The 24,465-nt window shown below is 42.6% G+C and overlaps 1 protein-coding gene across 3 annotated transcripts in view; it reads right to left on the bottom strand.

Moving 5' to 3' along the window:
- Window positions 1-408: 408 nt before the first annotated feature.
- The window catches only part of Nhej1 (non-homologous end joining factor 1), an 88,370-nt gene continuing 64,313 nt past the window's right edge, over window positions 409-24,465 (bottom strand). For all 3 annotated transcript variants that reach the window (XM_027942000.2, XM_071619608.1, XM_071619607.1), the window contains 3 exons: window positions 10,277-10,394; window positions 9,451-9,575; window positions 409-8,996 (listed from right to left, as the gene is read on the bottom strand). In XM_027942000.2, the coding sequence (XP_027797801.2) occupies window positions 8,922-8,996; window positions 9,451-9,575; window positions 10,277-10,394 (318 nt within the window). In that variant the 3' untranslated portion in view covers window positions 409-8,921. The remainder of the gene's footprint in view (window positions 8,997-9,450; window positions 9,576-10,276; window positions 10,395-24,465) is intronic.

The raw sequence follows: 24,465 nt of genomic DNA, 5'->3' as shown, positions 1-24,465 counted from the left end.
ACACCCTAAAGATTATGGGATCTGAAGCCAAAGAAAGCAAAAAAGTATAGAGACACCTGCTTTTTAACAACTTGTATTCTTAGTTTCCACAAATAACAAATCCATTCCATTATAATTATTGATAACAAAATGGTATTTAAATCCTATTCCCACCCTATGACAGGTTCTCCCCTTCCTAAAACACTACTTTGGCTTATAACCACAAATTTTTAAAACTACCCCAAGATACTGTGGTATGAGAAGGTGTGTGTGTGTGATTGCATATTAACATTTCTTCATATTTTTACTCCACAAAAACAAAAATTTTGAGCGCCTACTAAATGCCACACATCATTCCAGATGCTTGGGATGTAAGAAGACAAAAAACCAACCAACAAAAAAAAAATTAATAACAAAAGAACAAAGATCTCTGACTTCATGAAGCTTTACTCTGGTGGGGAGGAGTTGGGGAGATTAACAATTAAAAACAAAAATACAATAAATAAAACATAGAATGCATTAAAAGGCAATAAGGGGGGACCATGAGAAAAACACATGAAACAAGATAACAGGATGGAGGGGGTCAGCCAGCTTGTGGGGAGCAAGGAGGTCAGCAGGCAGCTTGCTCCATGGAGTAGTCAATGTAGAACTCTTTGAAAGGGTATAGTTTCAACAAAGACCTGAAAGAGGTGAAGGTTTTGCCTAAGCAGGTATCTAGGGAAAGAAACTTTTAGGCAGACAACTGCGTAGATCAAAGAGACCCTGACATGCTTGGCATGTTACAGAAAGACAAAGAGATCATTTCGATGGAAGAAGATAAAGTTAAGAGAAAAACTGGAGCAAGTGACCTTGACTTTCTACTTCCTGATCACAAGGGTGTTTTCCAAACTTTTTTTTTTTTTTTTTAGTTGTTGATAGGCCTTTATTTTATTTATTTACATGTGGTGCTGAGAATCGAACCCATTGCCTCATTCATGCCAGGCAAGTGTGCTACCGCTGAGCCCCAGCCCCAGCCCCAGCCCCATTTCCAAGCTTTTATAAAACTCCAGTTAAAGAAAATTTAGTCCTCTCCTTTTTGGGGGGCTATGGAGGATTAAACCCAGGGGTGCTTTACCACTGAGCTACATCCCCAGTTCTTTTATTTTTCATCTTGAGACAGGGTCTTGCCAAGTTCCTGAGACTGGCCTAGAACTTAAGATCCTCCTGCCTCAGCCTCCCGAGTTGCTAGGATTACAGGTGTATGATTCCAACCTCGCAAAATAATATACTCTTTAAAGAAATGTATGTTGGGCTGGGGATGTGGCTCAAGCGGTAGCGCGCTTGCCTGGTATGCGTGCGGCCCGGGTTCGATCCTCAGCACCACATACAAACAAAGATGTTGTGTCTGCCGAAAACTAAAAAATAAATATTAAAATTCTCTCTCCCTCTCTTTTTTTTAAAAAAATGAAATGTATGTACTGATGTGTAAATATGGACAAACAGCATAGTTCAGTAAGAGTAGGTAACAAAAGAGTACTTACATATAGGATTCTTTTAAACTTAAAAAAAAAGATGTATTATCATGGCTCTCACTTTCTATTTCATAAACTTAAAATTTGGGGCAAAAATTCTATTCTTTAAATATCAATTTTGTATTGTGTAGGCTTGTGGAACGCGGGGAGTATGTCCCTGTGGCCATTTAGAAAGCAGCAGAGCACCCCTGTTGGTGAGAATGCCAGGGAATAAGCACTCAATCAACAGGATTAAAATTAACGCATGTTTAATTATTCCTGTATCTTGTTGAATATAGGTTTTTAAAAATCTATTACAACAATGCCTACAAACTGGTGCCATTCTTTGGAAATTCATTGTAGTGATGTTTTCAGTTTAGATTTTCCCATTTGCAATTCAAGTGTATGAATAGCATGAGGTTTAACCAACCAACTTGGCTTCTTATATTCTTCTTCTCCTTCAGAAATACAGCCCATCCTCTGGGGCTTCTGTGGGAATCTTTCTTCTCATTGAATTCTTCCCACTCATTACCCAATTGCTTACATTTTGAAATATTTTCCATCATTTTTAGATCATTTGGTATCAGGTTCTCTACCTGCTTCAGTCCCGGTCAACAACCACCATGAAGTTACTTCTGGGATTCCGGTCCAGAATCATGCATATGTCTTAGATTCTCATTTCTCAGAACAGCTTCCCAGATGTACTGCAGGTGGAAAGTTCAGTCCCTGCTTCACCCTGGCTTTGATGAATGACCACACCAGTCCCTGGATCATCACAGAGCACCCTAGTGAGAACATCTGCCAGGGTTTTCTGCTGTAGTGCCACCCCCACGCTCTGGAGACAGATTAATGCAGTTTCATTTGGCACTGTTCTGCGATTTTCATTCTTCAAATCCTAAAAACGCACATACACTTTGACCGTTCAATAGTCCAGAGTGCTGGAGCTGGGGCCTCACTGTACTTCACCTTCTTGACTAGTGACGCCTCCAAAACAGCGTGGCTGCAAGCCATGTCCCTGTGTCTTGGGTTTGAACAGCCAAGTTCAAACTCAAGTTGGCCACTTCATAGTCGGGTGAAGCATCTGCAGGAGGAACTCTCCCAGCCTCTTGCTTAACACGTCACTGTGTTCAATCTCCCCATTCGCAAAATCCAGACACTGCATCTTTTCCATTTTTGATTCAAAATTAACCTATCTTCTCAAACAACCTATCCCTTTTGTCCTGCTATTCCATTTTAAAAATTATTTTGCCATATTTAATTTGTACTTATTAAACACAATGGACATCACCACCATCAGAAAAGCATTCAGGTTGTCTTATCAGTATCACCTTTATATATCATCAGAGTATCAGTAGTAATATTGCTGTTATTGGATTACTGATGACACAAAAAATTCCATCTCACCCAACCAGTGCCTTCCCATTCCTCCCATGGGTGACACAGGACCAACTAGTATTGCTTTGTGCCTTGGAAGCATCAGACACCAGTAATAAATGAAACTGACAATCTCTCCTTCTCACTTGGCAGAGGTCTTTTTCTGTCTTGAATAAAAGATCTCTTTGTCACCAATGATTCCCAGCAGTACTATTCTTGACCCCTGAGCTAAGACTCACACCTGTAGGGCTTCCCTACCAGCTTGAACCCAGTTTATCATCCTCTATCCACCCTTCAAGGCCTTGGAAGAGAGGGAGAAGGCAGGATGGAGTGCCAGTCAAGGGGATCGCTCTTCCCCTACTCCATTCCTGTCTCCTGTCCCGATTTCTGACCAGCTGTCGATCCTATCAGGGGTCCATAAAGCTGGGAGGACTCTGGCCCTAGAGAGGGGGGTAGGGGTTAGGCAAACAGGCCAGGGAGGCAGTTGGTTGAAATTTAACTACAATATTCTTGGTCTCTATTGTTTTGAGTGAGGCCCAATATTTCCACAGCAGGATTATAGGATCTGATTAACCACGTTAGACAACAATGCCAAGCTGGGATGGGCTTCCCCTTCCAGCTGCCAATATGAAAAAGTAAATACAACACCCAGATTTCAGAAGGGACTCCCAGCAGCCCCCATGCCCTACTTCCCTATTCTAACCTTGCTACTATTTTGGACCCCAAAGTGAAGAGGAGAGTGTGGCATTGCATGTTCCTTTAACTGCTGGCCCTTGGCCCAGCAGGACAAGTAATCCTGGCACAATCTTCCCAGGTGAGTCAAAGGCTGTGTGCTCCCCACACCCTGGAGTTCTTTCAATGCCTCTTCCGGGTTCCCCTGGTAGGCTGGTCCAGATTCTTAGGAATCCATGAGAGTTGGGTGCTTAGGGACCAGCACTTATTCAAAGGGGTCCAAGGGTGTAAATAGTGGCAAAAGATCTGTTGAGTTCCAGATAAGAAAACTGAGTGGGGGTGGGAATTACCAGCTCAGAAGAGTGAGCATTTGCTAGAATACTTTGGTGCTATCTAATGACATCCCAGGTACCAGAGTACGGAAAGGAGACCCCTAAAACTGAGGGGATGCATAAAGGATGACCATAGAGAAATTCTCAGGAGATGGAAAGTATACATAAAAGGGTTCTGGGATAAAAGACTGAGAGATGTATTACTTTCCAGCTCCTCAAATACAGAACGAATCCTCAGGGTCCCTGTCCCTAACACACAGACAGGCTACCTGGTACCTTCCTTGCTGGTACACTCCCATAGGGTGGGATCATCTGTGACCCTGGCCACAGATAAGGATCACAGAGGAGACAAGAAAGGGACCTAAAGCAATAGGGAACCCTGGACAGGAATATCCTCTAGAAGCTTCCTAAGGGTTACAGCAATAGGGAAACACCCCTTTAAAGTGTGAGCTTTCTCCTTTTCCCACATTTTTCTCTGTATGTAAGGGCCCAGTATCACCCAGTACAATTTTGTCAGCTCATACATATATGAATGTTGGTAACAGGAATTAGTGACCATGGTTTTTGAGCACTGAGTTTGGTGGCTTCCTTGCAGTATGTTATTTACTCCTTTTGAACACTTTCTTCTTCGGGACAATTAGAAGACAGAAACTACTCCAGGGCAAAGTGTAGAAAAACATATCTGGCACAATCTTCCTAGGTGAGTCAAAGTGTTTGAAAACTCAGCTAACACTTCGTTGTACTATACTGGAATACCATCACAGTATATTTTCTGAGTTAGGTTAAAAACTTACTCTCTTCTCATGGAGTATAAGCTAATGAAAGAAGAAAAACAAAAAAAAATCACAAATGTGCCTGCTAATACAGATTACATTAATAGCACAACAGAGAGGGGTAAGCAAGACAGATCAGAGTGAGCTCACCACATGGGGGTTACTATGAGGATTTAGGCTTCCCTAAACTCTTTGGAGCAAATCTTCCCAGTTAAAAAAGTAAGAGAACGTGAGGGACAAAATAGGAGAAGAAACTATCCCTGGTGACACTGTCAGGAATGAGAAAGTGTTGCCCTACTCCTGCTACCATCTTTGCACAGAGTACACAAGGGCTCCTGAATATCTCCCAACAGAGCTGGACTAGGGAGAAGGGAAGGACTTAGGAAAGGAAGGTTTAAATGAACAGGAAGGAAAGCAAAGGAGTCCAAATGTACCACAGGATAAAAGCAAGAAGCAGTAGGGTTGAGTATCAGAAGAGGTGGCATCTTTCCTTCCCCCAGTGTCCTGCAGCCAATCATGGTAGGTGCCCCATAGCAGGCTGATGGAAGGATCCTGGTCTGACTGGGATAGACTCTGCCATCCAGAGCACAGGAGCACAGATTTTACTCCCTGTTACCTTATGCCCTAGCAATTCTGGGGCTAGTTCCTCAGGTCTCAGGGGAAGATGGTGACTAGAAGCTTCCTTCCTCCATCTCAGTAACTTTACCATACCCTGGAACCCTGATCTGGGAGAAAAGCACTGGCAGGATTATACAGAACCCAATCTGGACTGTGCTTTTAAGGGTTGATGAGAAAGAAGCCTCATGAGGTATGAAATAAGGTGGAGCTACCCAGCTGGGGCATAGAGATGAGGATTTCTCTCCCAGAAAGGAGAATGCGAGTCTTAGCTGACTGCCCTGGGACCAGCCAGCAAGGCCAAGTAGACCCTACAACCTAGGTGGCGCTATTTCTCTACTTTTTAGATCAAGTTGCTGCAGGAACTTCCTCGAGGTCCCAAGTCCTGCTCCTGGTTTGCTGGCTTGCTCATGTAAACCACCTTATATTATTTTTTTTTCTAAAAATACTCCAAAGCAATTGAAAGAGTCCCTTCTCCCACCAGCCAGCCCTGGCCCCAGCCCCGGCCCCGGGGAGCGGGCGGGTAGGCGGGGAGGTGGGCCACTGCTTTATTAAACACAGGGAAAACTAATATTTACGGAATAAAATTTATGGAGCAGCCACGAGAATTCGACCCTTTTATGTGCATTTGGAGTGGGGGTTGGGCCAGGCTGGGGGCCTCAGGGAGGGGCCCAAGCCAGGGGGCAGGGCTGGAATACAGCCTGGCTGGGCCAATTTGTCAAAGCAGTGATTTCCTTGGAAGAATAATTCTCAACCACTACCCCCAGCTTGGGTAAGGGCTCAAGGATACCCAAGGCAAGGCCTCTAGCAGGGATGTTTCCCTGAGGATGCATTTAAGAAATGCCCTTAAGGAGGGAGCAACCTTTGAGAATGCAGGGGTAGTGGACAGGAAGGTTCTCAGGCATAAACTTACTTAACTTTTAAAGTCATGTCATCTTATAAGAAATGAAGAAAGTTATACTCTAAGGATTTTTCTTACAATTTTAGGAAAGTCATAGGCCCCTTGTCCCCCTGATTAAAAATGCCTGCTTGAGACTTTGCTCTTAGGCAGAGGGATTTATCCAGAGTGAAAGAACTCCTATTTTTTCCCCAAGCTTGCTGGGAAAGCCTCCCTTTTTTATGTGGTCTTATATCATGAAAACTCCAAAATCTGGCTACCTGATTTATGCTAAAAGGAAAGTACAGAACAAGGTGACCCAGCTGATACGCTGTTTTCACATAGGTTCCAAATTGCTTTGATGATAGTCATTACTAGTGGGCACGCACTGGGGTGCTATGGTCTGGAGGTAAAGAGAAGTTATCACTAGCAACTGGGATGCTTGGTGGCCCTCTCAAAAGCTGTTGGCAGGAAAAGACAAGGGCATGAGTTCTGGAGTGCGCTCAAAGCTTCCTGCCTTGAAGAACCCACATGGAGGGGAGCATCCCTTGGAAGGAGGCAGGGTCATAGGATAAAGGTGGGTGCTATACAAGATTGGAAGAAGACCCAACAGCACTCCTGGAAAAAGTGTTTCCAGAGCTGGGTGTGATCCCAGCAACTACATCTGTGATCCCAGCAACTACACCTGTGATCCCAGCAACTTGGGAGACTGAAGTAGGAGGATCAGAAGTTCAAGGATAGCCTTGGCAACTTAAGATTGTCTCAAAAAGGACTGGGAATCTAGCTCAGTGGTAGAGCCTCCTTGGGCTCAATCCTAGTACTGCAAAAAAAAAAAGAAAACCAAAAAGACAAGTGTCTTCAGTGTATCTGTAATAATGCTGTTAAGAATTCAGTAGTCCTAGTTCAAATTCTTTTTTTTTTTTAAAGAGAGAGAGAGAATTTTAATATTTATTTAGTTTTCAACAGACACAACATCTTTGTCTGTATGTGTGCTGAGGATCGAACCCGGGCTGCACGCATGCCAGGCGAGCGCGCTACCGCTTGAGCCACGTCCCCAGCCTCTAGTTCAAATTCTTGCTGTCACTTATTAGCTGCATGACCTTCGCTAAGTCACTCAATCACTTAAAGACTCAATTTCCTACTGAGTGAACAGTATCTTCCTCAGATGTTGTGAGGCTTCAATGTCAGGCACTTATTAGACAGACTACTTGATATACTTTAATGGCTTAATAAATGGTAGCTGATGTTCTTATTATAATAACTAGTACTTTATTATTCTTTGAATGGTCCTCCTTCCGTGGGCTACATCAATGCAGAAACATTAACCCAGCTAGAGAGGAAACACAGACAAGGAGGCCAGCAAAAGTAAACACACCAGAAAAGGCCTCTGCATTCTCCCACCTGCTACTGCAGGGTTCCCAGTGAACATCTGAGTTCTACTATGTGTATGTGTGTGTGTGTTTCACTGGGGGAGGCACTGGAGATTGAACCCAGGGCCTTGTGCTTGCTAGGCAAGTGCTCTCTCCTGAGCTACATCTTCAATCCTTTTTACTTCTTATTTTGAGACAGGGTCTCACTCAGTTGCCCAGGCAGGCCATGAACTGATGGTCCTTGAACTTATGATTCTCTTGCTTCAGTCTCTCAAGAAGCTGGGATTCCCAGTCTAAGGCTGACTTTCATTCCTCTGCCTTCAAGGTGAAGTTTAAGATAATGTTACAATTGAGAAAGACCTGGCAGAGAAGGTCAAGGGACTGTGGCAGTCCTGGGGTGTTCAAGAGGTGACTGTCTCAGACTTTGCCTGTTTCCTATGCCTTCACACTCTTTCCTGGTAGGAAAGTTCTACAGGCCAATTCTGTTGTCCTTGGGAACTCTTGGGTCACTTCCTATTCTCTGTTATCCTAGTTCTCTACTTAGTATGTTATCTAAAGTGGAATGAAGAATGAAGAAGTCAAATTCATTTTTCTCCCACCCATGAGAACCTACCTTGGCCCTAGTGTTCAAAGTTCTTTGTAATTTCAACATTGCACTGTGGTTTAACCTGTTGTTTAGATCTTGTAGGCAGGCAGAAAACACATCCAATTGGCAAAGGAGAGCAGTAGCGTATTTTTTTTTTTTTTGGGGGGGGGGTGGTGGTGCTAGGGATTGAACCCAGGGCTTTGTGCATGCTAGGCAAGCACTCTACCAACTGAGCTATTTCCCCAGCCCAGCAGTGTATCTTATCTTGTGCTTATGGAAAGAATTCTGGAGATCAAAACCTCTGAAATGGAGTCTTAGCTCAGACTACAACAGAGAAGCTTAAGATAAATTTGAAGGATTGGACTGAGGACACAGACTTCACCCAGAGAGGACAACAGGTGAGGTGAGGTGAGGTGAGGTGGGTTGAGTTCCACAGATACATATCTCAAACACAAGGGACTGTGCTTTTAATTCTATGCTAAAGAGAGAAGTGGGTCTCTGGGGAGCATCTGGGACTGGCTAGGGACTCAGAAGAGGAATACACAGGCTTCCTGGACACACCGTTCCTTTTTGAAGACTTGCTCTATATCCTAAAGTCTAAAGAACCTCCACCAAAAGAGACTGGCTTCCACTGTACCAGGGAAGGCCAATGCTCTATGGGATGGCACCAAGCTTTTCTTGTTTAACAGTAACCCATTCAGGAAACATGTCGCCATGAGCTTAGTTCTCTTGCTCTGAGAGTGGACCTTTGATTGTAACTCTGTTTGAGAGAAACTGTCATGTGAGCTCCTTTCCATGTGATGTTTGGGAGTTGTTCTTCTGGTGCATCCTCAGCAGCTGAGCTCATGACTGGTTAACTAAAGAGGCCCCGCGGCTTCTTCCTCTTGACCTTTGACAGCTGAGTTCTCTGCACAGGGCCTGAAGTATCCTAGATAAAAAGGAACCCAAGTTAATAGAGGCTTTGAGACAGACCCACTGACATCGGAAAAGGGACTTTCTTCCTCTCCCGGCTCCTGGTTAGGATGAGGCCTCCTTGAAATGTCTGACATGGGTATTTTGAAATCTGTGTCAGGCACTAAATGTGATATAAGACATGTTCTTTCTCCTCCAGGAACAACCTCACAGACCATTACCTAAAGTGGGTTAAGGTGAAAAGGAGTCAAGGTTCATCACTCAGCACAAGAATGGCAGAGAGGAGACAGCAAGGGAAGATGTGAAAGACAAGAACTCTCCATTATTTGGAAGTCTGCTCACAAATATCCCTTAATAATATAGAAACAGCATCAATGAGGCAGCAATTGTAAGGACCACTGGTTCGAGGGCTACAGGGGCCAATTCCTTCAGTGCATGGAATGCCATCCAAGAAGCTACTTGCCACTCACCAGGGGCTCTTTTTCAAGCATTGAGAGGGCTGGTGCTGAAGAGACTGGCTGTTCTGGCTGACTTGGAAGCTGGTTATCAGTAGCTTGAAGGAAGGTGCTGCTTGAGGTATGAGCATCTCCTGAAACTAGAAGGATCAAGAAAGGATAGTGAGAAATGCCGTCTTACTAGAAGGACATTAGCATTTACCAAACATTCAGATAAAGGCCAGAGTTTGGTACTATCAATTAACAGAGAAGCCACAATCCAATTTTCAGCTGACTTTCAGAAGATTCTGTTCTGTTTCTACAAAGATTTCTCAGGCCCACTCTCAGCAGGCAGGATAAGAGTACTCCTAACACGAAAGAGCCAACTGTTTCTCTCTATGTTACCTGATGTCTCTTACTAGGGAAACTAACCTTTCCACTGATTCTCTTGCTCACTCCTAAGCATCTACGCCAGTGCCACCTAAGAGAACTTTCTGCAGTGAGGGAAGTGTTCTGTATCTGCACTATCCAACTTGGTAGCCACATATGGCTACTGAGCACTTGAAATGTAGCTAGAGCATAGGAGGAAATGAAACTTAATTTATTTTATTTTTAATTTTTTAATCATACATGGGCACACTATCTTTATTTTGTTTATTTATTCGTATGTGGTGCTGAGGATCAAACCCAGTTACTTACATGTGGGAGGCAAGTGCTCTGCCACTGAACCACAACCTCAGCCCCTATTTTTATTAAATAAAATTTTAAAAGCCACATGTAACTAGAGCTATCATACTGGGCAACACAAACTTTCACCCCAGCTCTAACCCTAGGCAGACCAGGTATGTCTGAGGCTACTCACCAGTGTCTTGATGCTTCTGTCCCATTTGGACCTCCTGTTTGGTGACTGCCACATACAGACTCTGCAGATGCATGACAAAGGGCCTGCCATTACCAACTCTGCATGCCTCTGGTAGCTTCTACAAGAGGAGAGGAGACACTGTCACTGTATGGCCAGAGAAAAGGAATCTGACATCCAGATGACAGAACTCACATCAACCCTCCCTGAATGAATTTAAATAAAATTGTTAGATCCAATATAGCACATCCATATCAAGCCTACTGATAAGAATTCTTGGGAGACCTTCTCCTCTGAAAGGCAACTCTAGGCATTTATTTCCTCCATTCATTAGGTTTATTATGTTTTTTCCATGAATATTCCAAAGATCTTTAGAATCTTTCTTCCAAAGGAATGACCTCTCAGCTGTTTTAGGAAATCACCTTCCTTAAGTTGTCTCTGAATTCTACAAATCACTATCTTACCTAAATTTACAACCACACTTTCTACGCTAGAAAGAGAAAAAGGACTAAATCCAGGAGAAGGGAGAGGGAGCAAAATGGATTGACGAACTGAGAAATAAGAAAAAATTATGGAGCCATGATGCCAGTTAGAGGAGATGGGAAACGAAGCCGGCACAGCTTTGGAGGGCTGCTTGCTGTTTTATATAATCTATGCACCCTCAGTGGGGGGAAATATTATTTTCATGGTCTGAATTGAATCCAGGGCCTCATACATGCCAGGCGAACACTTTATCACTGAAGTACATCTTCAGCCTGAAGACGAAAAAATTGTTTTTGAGGGATGAAAAAAAGTTACTCTTTTAAGGGATCTTACAAAGGTATATATACGGTAGAATTACAGAGTTTTGGTATAACTGACATTATAATTTCCTGAGAGGGGGTTATTAGGGAAAAAATGTCTTAAAAGGGAGGTGATAAAGAGGAAAAAAAAAGTGGAGAAACACTGATATAAATATATTATCTTTACTTCTCTATGTAATGAACTAGGGATGTACATCCACGGCAAAATGCTTTGCCTAGTTCTAGTTTCATATACTAAGGTGAACTGAGTTGAAGTAATGGCTAAAGACTGAACAAAGTATAATATAAATGAGATGAAAGAGAATGGTATCCAGTGGTTCCAAACCTGGCTGCACTTCAGAATCTTGGAATGGGCCCAGAACTACTTCATCTGTCCCTGTGTACGCCAATTGTCATGGTTCCCAGCCAAGGGAGCAGGTCCCTAAGAGCAGCCATGCCAGCGACTCACATGGGAACCAACCCAAGACTCCTTGGCCCATGAGATTGGCCCATATCTCATGTCAAGACACCTTTTCTGTGCTATAAAGGCATTCATTTCTGAAAATCCCCTGTGGGAAAAGAATGGAAAAAGGGAAGTATGAGAAGCAGTGAACAGGTGCTGACCCATGGTCAGGACTGTAGTGATCTTTCCCAGAGTGGGGTGTAGCTAAAGAAATAGTACGCTCATTTCCATTCCAACCCTACCTCCATAAAGACTATCTCAGACTTGGACTTTCTTTCTTTCTTTTTATTGCAATGTAACATCAGGTTTCAGTAAGGCTTGGACTTTCACTGGAAACCACAGACAATGAATCAGTATCCTTGGGTCTAAACTTTGCCTCTAGCAATAATCACACTATGAGTTGTCACACTAGACATCTTCAGCAGCATTCCTTGAGGAATAATGACCTGAAATGGGAGGAAAACTATCAGGGCTTGCCACCTCTGTCCCACCTCACTCTCCTTCTCAGGTTCAGCTCTCTAACCCCCAAGTCACTTCCTCCTCCAAAACAAGGTCCTCTATTCTATAGGCAGAGAATCCTGGGAGTGGAGAGGCAAACAGCTGCTCTCCTGCCTCCAGTCTCTAGGCTCTCCATCACATTGTTCAAGAAGCCTAGCCTCTCTCAGGGCTGTTCATACACCATTGGGTGGGCATATGTGTCCATACAAATGGACTAGGCAGAATCTAGGAGTCCAGGGCCATTTCCTCCTGCCCTTTCTATAGAACTAATCAGACTCATAAAATTTCCAGGAATATCTTTACCCAGTTCATGTATTTAACCTTAAAATGAAATGCCAGAAGAAATAAAAAATGGCCATTCAAGCCAGTGCTGCCCTGGACCTAAGTTCAAATCTAGAACCTAACTTAGCCCTTCCTGTATCTCTCCTCTTCTCAGAGAGATCTGGTCCTTCAGTTGCTCCCAAAGGTTATCCCAACCAAGCATCTGTTCTAAGTACTAGGAACAGAATATTACTATATCTGCTGAGTACTTACAACATGTTAGGGACTGTTCTAAGTAATTTAAATGTATTAACTCATTTTCATCTTTTCACTACTATTTTCCTAGCATCCAGAGCAACCTTGGAGTGGGGGGTGTCAATAACTATTTATGAATGAATGGGGTCACTAGTATGACCCCATTTGGCTGAGTTGTGATTACAACTAGTAAGTGGTAGAGCAGGATTAGAATCCAGGCAGACTGGCTTCAGGGCACATATACAATCACTCCCCTATTTACTTCTCTTAACAGAAGGATTTTCGTCAAAATGGCAATCCAAGTTCTCCCAGGATCACAACTGGAAACCCTTCACATCACAGTTTATACCATCCCTAAGTTGACAAGAAAAAAAGTGAGCAGATAAAAAGGAGAGAGCTGGTCCAAACTAGAACTCTTGGGGGCTGACAGGCCATACCCTGAAACCCACTGCAGCTACTCCCCAGCCTAACTAATTTCTTGATGTCATCTTAGAATGTGTCATGGAAAAGATGTGGGGAGGTCTGAGCTTGGGAATGAGAAACATTAGTTCCCAGGGCAGGACAATGGTGGGGGCAAGGTGGGGCAGGCGGCAGAGATCAAAGGGACAATGCTGAAGTCAAGACTAAGCCAAGCAAACAGTGTCCCCTGTGGTAAGTATGACTGAGCCAGGAGCACGGTGTACCAGCCACAAGCGGGTCACTGCCCAGAGTGGGAGGGGAAGAAGAGTCAGGTTAGTCTACTGTGTAACCCATTCATTTGATTAAACCAGAGTCAATTTTAGCCAGCAAAAAAAAAAAAAAAAAGTCACTGGATTCTATGTGTGAGGCACTACAGGAGCAGGGGGAGAGGGAATGAATGCATCAGCTGGTCGTTGCTCAGAAAGGTTTGGGTCAATACAAGGATAAATAAGAGTCCGGCCTCTAAGAGCTCATGTTCGCACTCAGGAGATAGGCAGATACATGCTGCTTGGTCTGGTTTTTCAAATAATTTGCTGTAACAAACAAAGGGCAAGAGAAACCCAGGGAAGAAAGTGATAATTTCTGACTGAGAGGCCTGCGAAAAGCTTCAGAGGTGGTCACATCAAGGTAAGCCTTGCAAAGTTAGACTCTGAGTGATGATAGAGGTGTGAAAAGATAGGACATGGATTAGTCTCCTGGAAATGCGACTAGAAGGCTGAGATTGCAAAGGACTTTGTTTTCTAAATTAAGGTTACACCAGGGAATTTCCTTTTATTTTGCAAAGTGACTTTCTCTACCACACAACTGTTTTGCTTAAGATTTTTGGCTCCAAAATAAGTGAAACTATAATGAGGAATCAGGAGCTTCCTCAAGGTTTCCCTTTTTAGACTCTTGGCTACATTTGCTTAAACTCAGTACTTCTTCAATACTGACTTGTGGTATCATGACTTCTCAAAAGCCATAAGGGCTATATTCTGTGCACATCTCTATGACCTATTTTACTCTCCTGTCTCCAGCTCACTGCTGTTCAGGCATATCAGAAACTTTTAGGAAAACCAGAGTTATAGAAATCCTGCAGGGCACTATTTCCTCTTCTTGTCCCTACTGCAATCCATCTTCAACAAGTCAGTCCAGAGGAGTCCCAATGACCACTTTCAACTAATCTGGGGGGGGGGGGGGTTCTGTCTCTCACCCCATGTCTTATCTCTTCTTTCCTCTGAGAATGTTTCAGAAAAGAAACCTTTAGAATCCTGGCTAAGGAAAAGTTCAACATGATATACTGCTCACCTTATGAATATGGGTCTCAATCTGGGAACAGATTTAAGAGACCAAGGGCAAGGGAAAGCAAGTGACCACTGAGTAGGTAATTGGTTCTGGCACAGATCAAGGCCCTGGCACTGACAGTCACAGTATCATGACTTCCAGGACAGGGCCCCAGACACATCGCTTCCCTAAAGGTAAGAAGTCCTCTCTTCCCTCTTGCAAATATGCTGGTCTGGATTCAAACATCCCTCCTTAGAGAGTCCACATATTAGGGTATCATGGTAATATTCATTATTGCTTCTCTTAGGATAGAAAACTCTTCTATGGTCTCAATTGCCAAAGGATTTGCCAAAATAAATAGAAAGGAATAAGAAAAACAATTTAGGAAAAGACTGTTCAAGAAACATGTCCTCCCCTCTGACAACCTATTCAAATTCAACATACATGCACTGATCATTTATTATGGTGTTCAAGACTATGTGGAGACCGGAGGTATCATATAGAGAACCAAAGATAAAAATCCCTGCAGGGAATTGAGGTTTGCATTCTAGAGGGGAGGTCAACAAAAACATACAGCTGATCAAAACTCAATCTCTGTCAGACTGATAGTGCCATGAGGAAAAAATAAATCAGTGAGGGCATTGTAGATTAGGGACAGGAATGTGACTCATTCATTCAATCATTCATTCATTCTGCAGTACTGGGAACTGAACCTAGGACTTTGTGCATGCAAGGCAACTGCTCTACCACTGAGTCACACTCCCCACACCCTGTAATGCAATTTTTAATGGAGGTCAAGCCCTCACCAAGAGAGTGGCATTTCATAAAGACCTAAATGAAAATGAGAGAATGATCCATGAGACTGAGTCAAGTGACCAGATTTCTAGTGTGCTTGAGAAAGTTCCTGTTTATGCTTATTGTTCCCCAATTTAATTATCAATAAAGCTTTTTTTAAATCTCTTAGAAGTTCCTCAATCTGAACAATAAATTAGGTGGTTATCCTGTCAGAGGAAGAGCATGGCAGGCATATGAAAGTGCATCTGTGTGTTTATTTAACATTGTGAGGTAATGTAGCATATTATCTTTTACTCTATAAGACAGGAGGCCATTAGTGCTGATGAGCAGAAGGGTGAAATTATCTGATTTACATTTCAAAAGGATGGCTCAGTGTAAAAGGGCAAGAAAGGCAGCAGGCGAACCTGGCAGGAGGAACCTGGCTACAACAAAAAGGCAGCTGGGACCACAGTGGTAGCAGAGGAGGCAGTGAGGATGGTGAGATTCTGAATGGATCCTAAGGGATTGACAACATACCTTCAAGCTGATGGACTGAGTATAGGACAGGAGAGGAGTCAGGCACAGGTAGATAGTAAAAAGGGATAATCTAGAAACCTAAACAAAATCCTTAAATCAAAGATAGTCTCATGGCCCTGTTCCACAACACAGACCCAGCTTCCTAGTGAAAGGGTGAGAGTCAGAAGGAAACCGAACCAATACTGGGAGAGAGCAAAGAGAAAGGAGAAGCAATATCCAGGAACTGGGAGAGAAATTCTTTGCAAAGAACCAAACAGCCAGGTACAGTGGTGCATGCCTGTAATCCCAGTGGCTTGGGAGGCTGAGGCAGGAGGATAGCGAGTTCAAAGCCAGCCTCAGCAAAGGCGAGACACTAAGCAACTCAATGAGACCCTGTCTCTAAATACAATACAAAATAGGGCTTGGGACTGGCTCAGTGGTCAAGCGCCCTTGAGTTCAATATCTAGTTAACCCCCACACACCAAAAAAAGAACCAAACAAGCTTTAAGTTCTGGCTTTAGAGTCTCAAAAAAATGTGGATTTATAACTAAGGCCTTCTATCTGCTAGCTATGACACTTTGGGCAAGTTATATACGTAATGTCTTATTTTTTGAGAGAGGAGAGGAGAGAAAAGAGGGAGTGGGGAAGGAGGAAGGAGAAGACTGAGACTAATAAGAGGTACATCCCAAAGAGTCTGTGAAAAGATTAAATGAGAGAGTGGGCTATGTATCCAGGAAAGAGATCTTCCTTCCCTTTGCAAGGCATGCCGATACTTTTCTTGCTCGGCCCTAGTCCTGCACCAAGTTGGATCAAGAAATGCCCCAATGACTACATACATAGAGAAACCAGCGGGAGGTCCCAGTGTCAACTTTTCTCCACTGGCATCCCAAAGAATATGATCTTGGAACAATTCATGGACTAATCCAGGCCCGGATCAGATTGGCAGTCAGGAAAAACCTACCTAGTAACTATCACCACTCAAGCTTACCCTCCATCTCCAGCAGAGAGCAGCAAGGCTGCTGTATCAGAAGGCCTGGGTTTAAGTCCTGGTTTTGTCAGTTACCAGCTGTGTTACTAACCTTTTCTAGAATTTGTATGTGTGTTGGTGGTGCTGGGGATTGAACCCAGAGCCTTGTGCATGCATTCTACCAACAAAGCTATATCCCCAGCTATTACTAACATTTTTTAGGCCCTGTTATATCATCAGAAAAATGAAAGGACCAATACCTACTTTCATGACACTGAAGGTTTCATGAGACATTTGTTAAGGGTGCTGTTCAGTGTATGTTATGTCTCCTTACCTCCCCACATCAGTTCCTGTTGCTTCTCCAAGATCTCCTTATTCTCCCACTTCCTTTTTTTTTGACCAGGGATTGAACTCAGGGGTGCTTAAACACTGAGTAACATTTCCAGATCCTTTTTTGTATTTTATTTTGAGACAAGGTCTCGCTAAGTTGCTTAGGGCCTTGTTAAGTTGCTGAGACTTTCTTTGAACTCACAATCCTCCTGCCTCAGCCTCCTGAATTGCTGGGATAGCAGGTGTGTGCCACTGCGCTCAGCTTATTCTCCCACTTCTTAGGACCTGCCCAAGAGGTCGAGGTTTCTCCTTCATTCTCTTCACCCTCCTATGGGGAGAGGGTCAATAGTAAAGAGTAAAGCTACAACTCTTTCCAGAGCACACAAAGCACAGACAGCCTGCTTTCCACAAATTTTCAGCAGAAGTATTCTATGTAGCCCAACTTATCCAACAGTGCTCAACCAGGGTCCTTTCTTACCACCATTTCCAGCTTCCTGCTGTAGCCTGTGGAATGGCTCTGCTGTGTTAGTCCCACTTGTAAATCATATGCACTCTGTAAGAGATATTTGGAGTGTTTGTTTGTTTGTTTTTGGTGTGTGTAGGGGGTTGTTTTTATGTGTGGTACTGGGTGTAAAACCCATGGCCTTCCACATGCTAGGCAAGCACTCTTCCACTGAGCTACATCCTCAGCCCTGGGCTCTTTGAAAAATAGAAAAAACATAACCAGCAGATATATTCTACAAAGAGTTAACAGTCAAATGGTGTTTGATAGAATTAATCTCACAGTGTCCTCGGAGTCTGAGAGAAAAACATAAATAGGACAAAGGACAGTGATATGGCGGTGACATCTAGATTTTTAGAAGATAACACGCTTACTCTCCTTTCTCCTTACTCCGGTTTCCATAGCAGCTCATTGGATGAGCAATTTCTGAGTCTCAGGCAAGGTCCAACTATGAGGGGTCCCTCTGTTTTGTCCCTCTCAGAGTACCCCACTATCAGCTCACTGATAGAAACCTTGGTGATGTGGACGAGAACACAGCATCCTAAGCACACAAGCCATATGCCCTTGAAGGTCTGCATGAAACCCTTGAGACAGCTGACACTGCTCTGTGTTGGGTCTGACTTAGCTTTGTTTGGGTCTGTGCCTGCAATAAGGCCTTCCTGACCACTCTGGCCTGCCACCACTGACCTCCATAATTAGCCAGAATTCCTGAGCATTCACTCAGAGCTGAGATAGAACAAAAAAGAACAAAGAGAAGCCTGAATGTAATCTGTGTTTAGAGAACTTGCAAATTAATGACAATTTAGGGACCTTACAAATTAATTAAATGATGGCCCACCTTGCTCCCCCCAATCTAGAATAAAGTAGGAGAATGGAGGAAAGCTGAATTGTCCATGTAAGTGGGTGTGTCAACAAATCTAAGAAAGTCAACAAATCACTTTCTTTGTGGCCTCCCTTCAGAGTGAGATAATTTTGCTGTCCTGTCTCTCTCTCATAAGGCTGGAAATAGAAGGTTAACTCAGGCAAAGAGTTCAAAATGGTCTGAATGCAGCCCACGTTATTCAGATTTTTCTGGTTCAGTTTGAGGCCTAGCTAGCTCCCAAGATGTACAGCCAGAAGAGCGGGGAAAAGGGAAGATACTATAAAAGGAGTGGACCCAAACAGAAGGCTTAAATAATACTAAAAAAATTACAATTTTTAAAAAATGTGGTGCTAGGGATTTAATCCAGGGCCTCACACATGTTAAGCAGGATCTCTACCACTAAGTTCACCCCCAGTCCCATGATTAACTCATTTTTTTTAATGCTTTCTATGTGCTGGGTACTAGGCTAAGCATTTTAGTTCATTATCATTATTATTAATCTCCATAGTTATTCTACCCCCTAGGCACTAAAATCATCCTCATTTAAACCTGAGAAGACAAAACTCAAAGAGTTAAGTAACTCCACCAAGGTCACAGCAGAATGGAAAAGTTGAAGACCCAGGAAGATGAATTCCAGAACCTCCACTTGAACCACTGACTAGACTGCCTCTCAGAACCACCCCATGACATGTCCATTTCTCCTTCCTGCCACTAGGCTCATAAAGAGGTCAGTCCCTGTTGTGAGGTCTAATAGTACTCCAAAATAGCTCTCACCTCCTTTTGTACATCTCCGAATGGCCTAAGAAGCTGAGAGAGGGAAAAGACAAAACTGCTTCTGGAGAAGGGAAGACTTTCTTAACTCCTGTGTAGCCTCCAAGGGTACCAGAAAATCCAAAATGAATCTCTGGTACAGGGAAGCTCTAGACTCTGAATCTCCTTTTAAAAGAAGCACAGCCCCTCAGAGTCATTGCAGGAAGGCCCCTCAGCTCTGCCCCCAAAGAAAAATAATGGTGAAGGGAGTGGAAGTGGAGGTGGGGGCAGGGGCAGCTGCTCTCATAAGAGCCCTTTGTGGTGGCTGCCTCTGAAAGGAGGTTTTGCTAGACAAGGTGGAACTTCTCAAGGTGACAAGCAAATGGTACAGACTGAGCTGTGACCCTCTGCTCGCTCCATAACCACCCCCCTCCCCTTTGGAGGGCCAGAGCCCAAACTGTCCCCAGAGCCCCACCCAGCCCCAGCACAAACCATGGCTTTCTAGTCTGGAGAGCAGCTAATGAGCGGCAAGGGGCTCGCGGGACGAAAGTGGTTTCCTGGGGGGGATGAGTCTTCAGAACCCCTCAGAATGAGTAGTAGCAAGTCTCATTTCTTCTTTTCTTTGCTCCCACTCCTTCCCTCAGAACAAGCAGCTCCTGTCCCTGTGGCTCAGGGAGTGAACTCTGGCCAACCTAGCAAGGGGATAGCCAGTCTGAACATTAGTTTAGCACCTCTCTCAAATCCTGCCACCTTAACAGCCTTTCCCCAAATGGAAACGAAACAATGTGGTAGACTCAAAAAGAAAAAAAGCATCAGGGTTTTTTTTGTTGTTATATTGTTTTGCTTTTTGGTGCTGGGGATTGAATCCAGGGGCACTTAACAAGTAAACTATATCCTTTTTTTTTTTTTTTTTTTAATTTTGAGATGGGTCTCACTAAGTTGCTCAGGGCCTTGCTAAGTTGCTGAAGCTAGCTTTGAACTTATGATCCTCTTGCCTCAGCCTTCAGAGTCGCTTGGATTATAGGTGTGTGCCGCTGCACCTGGCCATGCATCAGGTTTAATGACAAAAAGAAAACTGCAGCTATGAGGCAGGCATTGTGGCTCTGAAGGCTCTCGTGGTTCCTCCCTGTGCTATCAGCTCTGTGCAGATTTCAATTTTTTCCTGGTTTAATGGAGAAGAGAGGACAGTCAGCTGGGCCTATAGGCACAGAGGTGATTTAGAGGACCTCCACACCAAGGAGATTCTCTTTCACTCCAGATTACACGCTTGACAGCTGGGAACACAGCCAATGGCAGGGTTCAAGGGCTCCCTTCCCCCATGGCTTGCTGCCTGCTTTCTGTAGGGTAACACAGTATCCTCTAGGCCCTGAGAAATCTTGCTCCATAGGGTGACACATCACTTCCCCAAACACAGACAAATATATGCATGCATGCATGCACAATAAGGACCTGATCTTTATGACTGTGGGTCAATAAAGAATTCTGAAAAGGACACAAACCATAAAGGAAAAAACTGATAAATTGGACTATGTTAGAATTAGGAAACTCTATTCATCAAAATCACACAATTAAGAGAGCAAAAGGTAACTTACAGTGTAGGAAAATACAAATAACCAATGAAAGGACTTACTTCCAAAATATATTTTAAAAAACTCTAAAAATCAAGAAGAAAAAGTCAGACATTGTGGCATATACCTGTAATCCCAGTTACTCCAGGGACTGAGGCCAGCCTCAACAACTTAATGAGACCCTGGCTCAAAAACAACAACAAAAAAAAAAAAAAAAAAAAGAAAAGAGAAAGGAAGGAAGGAAGGAAGGAAGGAAGGAAGGAAGGAAGGAAGGAAGGAAGGGCTAAAGCACCCCAGAGTTCAATACCCATTTCTGAAAAAAAGACAAAGAACGTAAGTAACCTAATAAAACACTGGCAAAAGACTTAGTTGTATCTATATTACATCAATTACTTGAAAATGAGTCATTAAGAAAATTAAAACCACAATAGAATATCACTATACAGTCACCATAATAACTAAACAGAAAAAGCAAATAATATCAAATGTTGGAAAAGATGTGGTACAACCCAAACACTTCTATATTGCTTGTGTGAGTATAAATTGACATGTCACTCTGGAAAGTGGTCTGACAGTCTCAACTAAATCTAAAGATCACATATCTGTGACCCTGTCATTCCATTCATTATGCCCATTCCTACACAAATGGACAAACCATGAGATAGTATACAGAAATGAAAATTAATAAATACTGTTACACACAGTGACATGGATAAATTTCATAAACATTTTGTTGAGTGCAAGAAGTCACACACAAAAGAATGTATATCATATGATTCCATTTATATAAAATTCAAAAATAAGCAAAACTAATGATCTTACTAGAAGTCAGGATAGTGTTTACCCTTGGGATGTAGTAGGTACTGGGAGGGAATAGTTTGCTTCTGAGCACTGGAAATTTTTTAGTTCTTGGTTTGGATAGTTACAAAACTATAGTTCTTCAAACAGGACACTTATAATATGAGTATTTTCCTATAGTGTCTTGTATTTTGATTTTATAAGTCTATTAATAAAAGGACTGAGGATGTGGCTTAGGGGTAGAGCACTTGTCTAGTATGGACATGGCCCTGCGTTCAATTCTCCAGCACTGCCTAAAAAGAAAAAAAAATATTAACAAAAGATAGCAGGGTATGATGGCACACTCCTGTAATCCCAGAGACTCAGGAGGTTGAGGTAGGAGAATTGCAAGTTTGAAGCTGGCCTCTGTCTCAAAAAATAAATCACTATAGAAAACAGGCAGTTACTCAAAAAGTTAAACTCAAAAGTTACTACATGACTCAGAAATCCTACTCTTAAGTATATACCCAAGAGAAGTAAAATCATGTATTCACACAAAAATGTGTACACATGGGCTGAGGGTGCAGCTCAGTGGTAGAGCACTTGCCTAGCATATGTTAGGCCCTGAGTTTAATCCCCAATACAGGAAAAAAAAGTGTATGCAAATGTTCATAGCAGCATTATTCATAAAAGCCAAAAAAGTGGAGAGAACCCAAATGTCCATCAACAGATAAATGAATAAACAAAAATGCTGAATATCAAAATGGTATATTGTTCTGCCATGAAAAGGAATGAAGTACTGATATTTGCTTTAATAGCTGGAAAGCATAGTGCTATGTAAAAGAAGCAAGACATAGAAGACTATGTAATAATGTAGGATTCCATTTGTATGAAATACACAAAAAAGGCAAATCTACAGCAACAGAAGATAGATTAGTGATTTCCACAGGCTAGGGAAAGGTGTGAATGCAGAATGACTGCAAATGGGCACAGGGCTTCCTGTTAGGGTGTTCAAATGTTCTGGAATTAGATAAGTGGTTATTGTTGCACAGACTCATAAATATATTAAAACCCCAGAATTGTATACTCTTGATGTATAGTTTTAATTGTACTTTATGGCATGTGGATTATAGCTCAAATTTTAAAAGGATTTTTAAAAAGTCTCTACTCTCCCATTTTCCTTTGCCTATTCTCCTTGCTGTTTGCTCTTAGGAATAGACCCTCAGGCTCTCAAAAGGCCTGAAAAGCTTTTAAAGGATCCTCAGCACCGCATAACAATAAAAAATGAAGATGTTGTGTCTACCTATAACTAAAAAATAAATATTTTTTTTAAAAAAAGCACTGTTTTGTGCTCACCTTAATCTCAGCTACTTGGGAGCCTGAGGCAAGAGAATCACAAGTTCAAGGCCAGTCTCTGAAACTTAGTGAGACCCTGTCTCAAAATTAAATAAAAAAATCAAAAATCAAATAAACAAATAAATAAATACATAAACAAAAAGGGCTAGTGATATACCTCAGTGGTAAAGAACCCTTGGGTTCAATCCCCAGTGTCAAAAAATAAAAATAAAAGGACTGTTTATCTTGTCCATTCAGTGGAGCCTGCCCAGTGACTGAACAGCTGGAGTTAGCATGGAGTGGTGAAAGACCACAGCACCTAGAATCAGACAGACCTAATTTTGAAAATAAATCCACCACCTAACATATTTATTTTATGATCTTGGGCAAGTAACTTAATTTCTTTGGGCCTCAATTTTCTCACTATAAAACTAGTGAAATAATTTCTATGCATTAAGGCTGTCACAAGGGATTAAATGAGATAATATAAGTAACATATTCATTCTACTCCCTTGAGAATCCCAAGCAATCTCAAGTATTTAAAGGCAACTGAGCTCTGCAGTTAAATGGCTAATTCTCAAATCCCCAGGTCTATTACTTCACATCTATAAGCCTTAGTTTCCCCAACTGTATAATGGGAATAATAGTACTACCTGCATAATGCAGTTATTATCAGGATTAATGAAATAATGCACACACTATCATGCCTGGCATATAGGAAGTACTCAATAAATATTAACTATTATTATTCATTCAATCATTAAACAAAATTGTCAAGTATGTCAGATAACATGTTGTGTCCTAAGGATAAAACAGTGTTCACTGCCCTCGAGGAGCTCATAGTCTGGCTAGCGAGTCAGACACATAAACAATCAATTGTTCTTCATGGCCAGCCACACACTACGGTCTTTGATTCCCAGTCAACAGCACCAGGTCTGAGGTATTATGAGACGAAGCTGGATATGTAAACAACAGAGTAGGGTGGGGGTGGCAGAGAAAAGACTAACTCTGATTTGACAGTAGCCCTTCTTTTTCCACAAATCTCCTATAAAAGTCTAGATGAAAAGGCATTCAGACTTCCTCCTTGGCATTACTACTAACGGTCCAGGAACTCAAGGGCATCTCTTTTATCTTTCTCTCTCTACTCTCCAAGTGGTGGGCTTCCTCCCTTCTTTCAGGTCTCCATTTAAATGTTACTTCCTGGGCTGGGGATGTGGCTCAAGCGGTAGCGTGCTCGCCTGGCATGCGTACAGCCCGGGTTCGATCCTCAGCACCACATACAAACAAAGATGTTGTGTCCGCCGAAAACTAAAAAATAAATATTAAAAAATAAATAAATAAATAAAATAAATGTTACTTCCTCTAGCCCAGACCATATGATCTGTAGTATTTGCTCTTATGGTGTTCTACTCTTTCCTCTCAAAACAATTATAACATTTTCAATTAATTATTTTTTTACTCACTTCCTATCTCCCCACTAGGCTGAATGTTCCTGGAGCCCAGGAACCATTGATCCAGCAAATATGTGCTGAGTATCTATCATGTGGTAGGCCTTGAAGTAGGTGCTGGAATTCAGAATGGAGAGACATGGTCACAGCCCTCACAAAGCTTATAGCCAATATTCATGGGACAGCTTTGGGAAGGACATTTATCCAGATCCTGGCTGAGGACCCTATTCTGATCAACCAGACAGATATGAGCCCTTGGCTGCCCATCTCTTCCCAAGTCCAAAAAAAAAAAAAAAAAAAAAGCAAGAAGTTGGAACTCTGGGGACTTCTCAGTTCCTCTTCCTGTTGCCCTGGATGCCCATATTCTCAGCTCAGTGGGGTT

The sequence above is a fragment of the Marmota flaviventris genome, chromosome 11, assembly GCF_047511675.1.
Source record: "Marmota flaviventris isolate mMarFla1 chromosome 11, mMarFla1.hap1, whole genome shotgun sequence".
NCBI lineage: Eukaryota > Metazoa > Chordata > Mammalia > Rodentia > Sciuridae > Marmota > Marmota flaviventris.
Note: the sequence above shows the minus strand (reverse complement) of the source record. Positions and strands in the feature narration are given on the sequence as shown.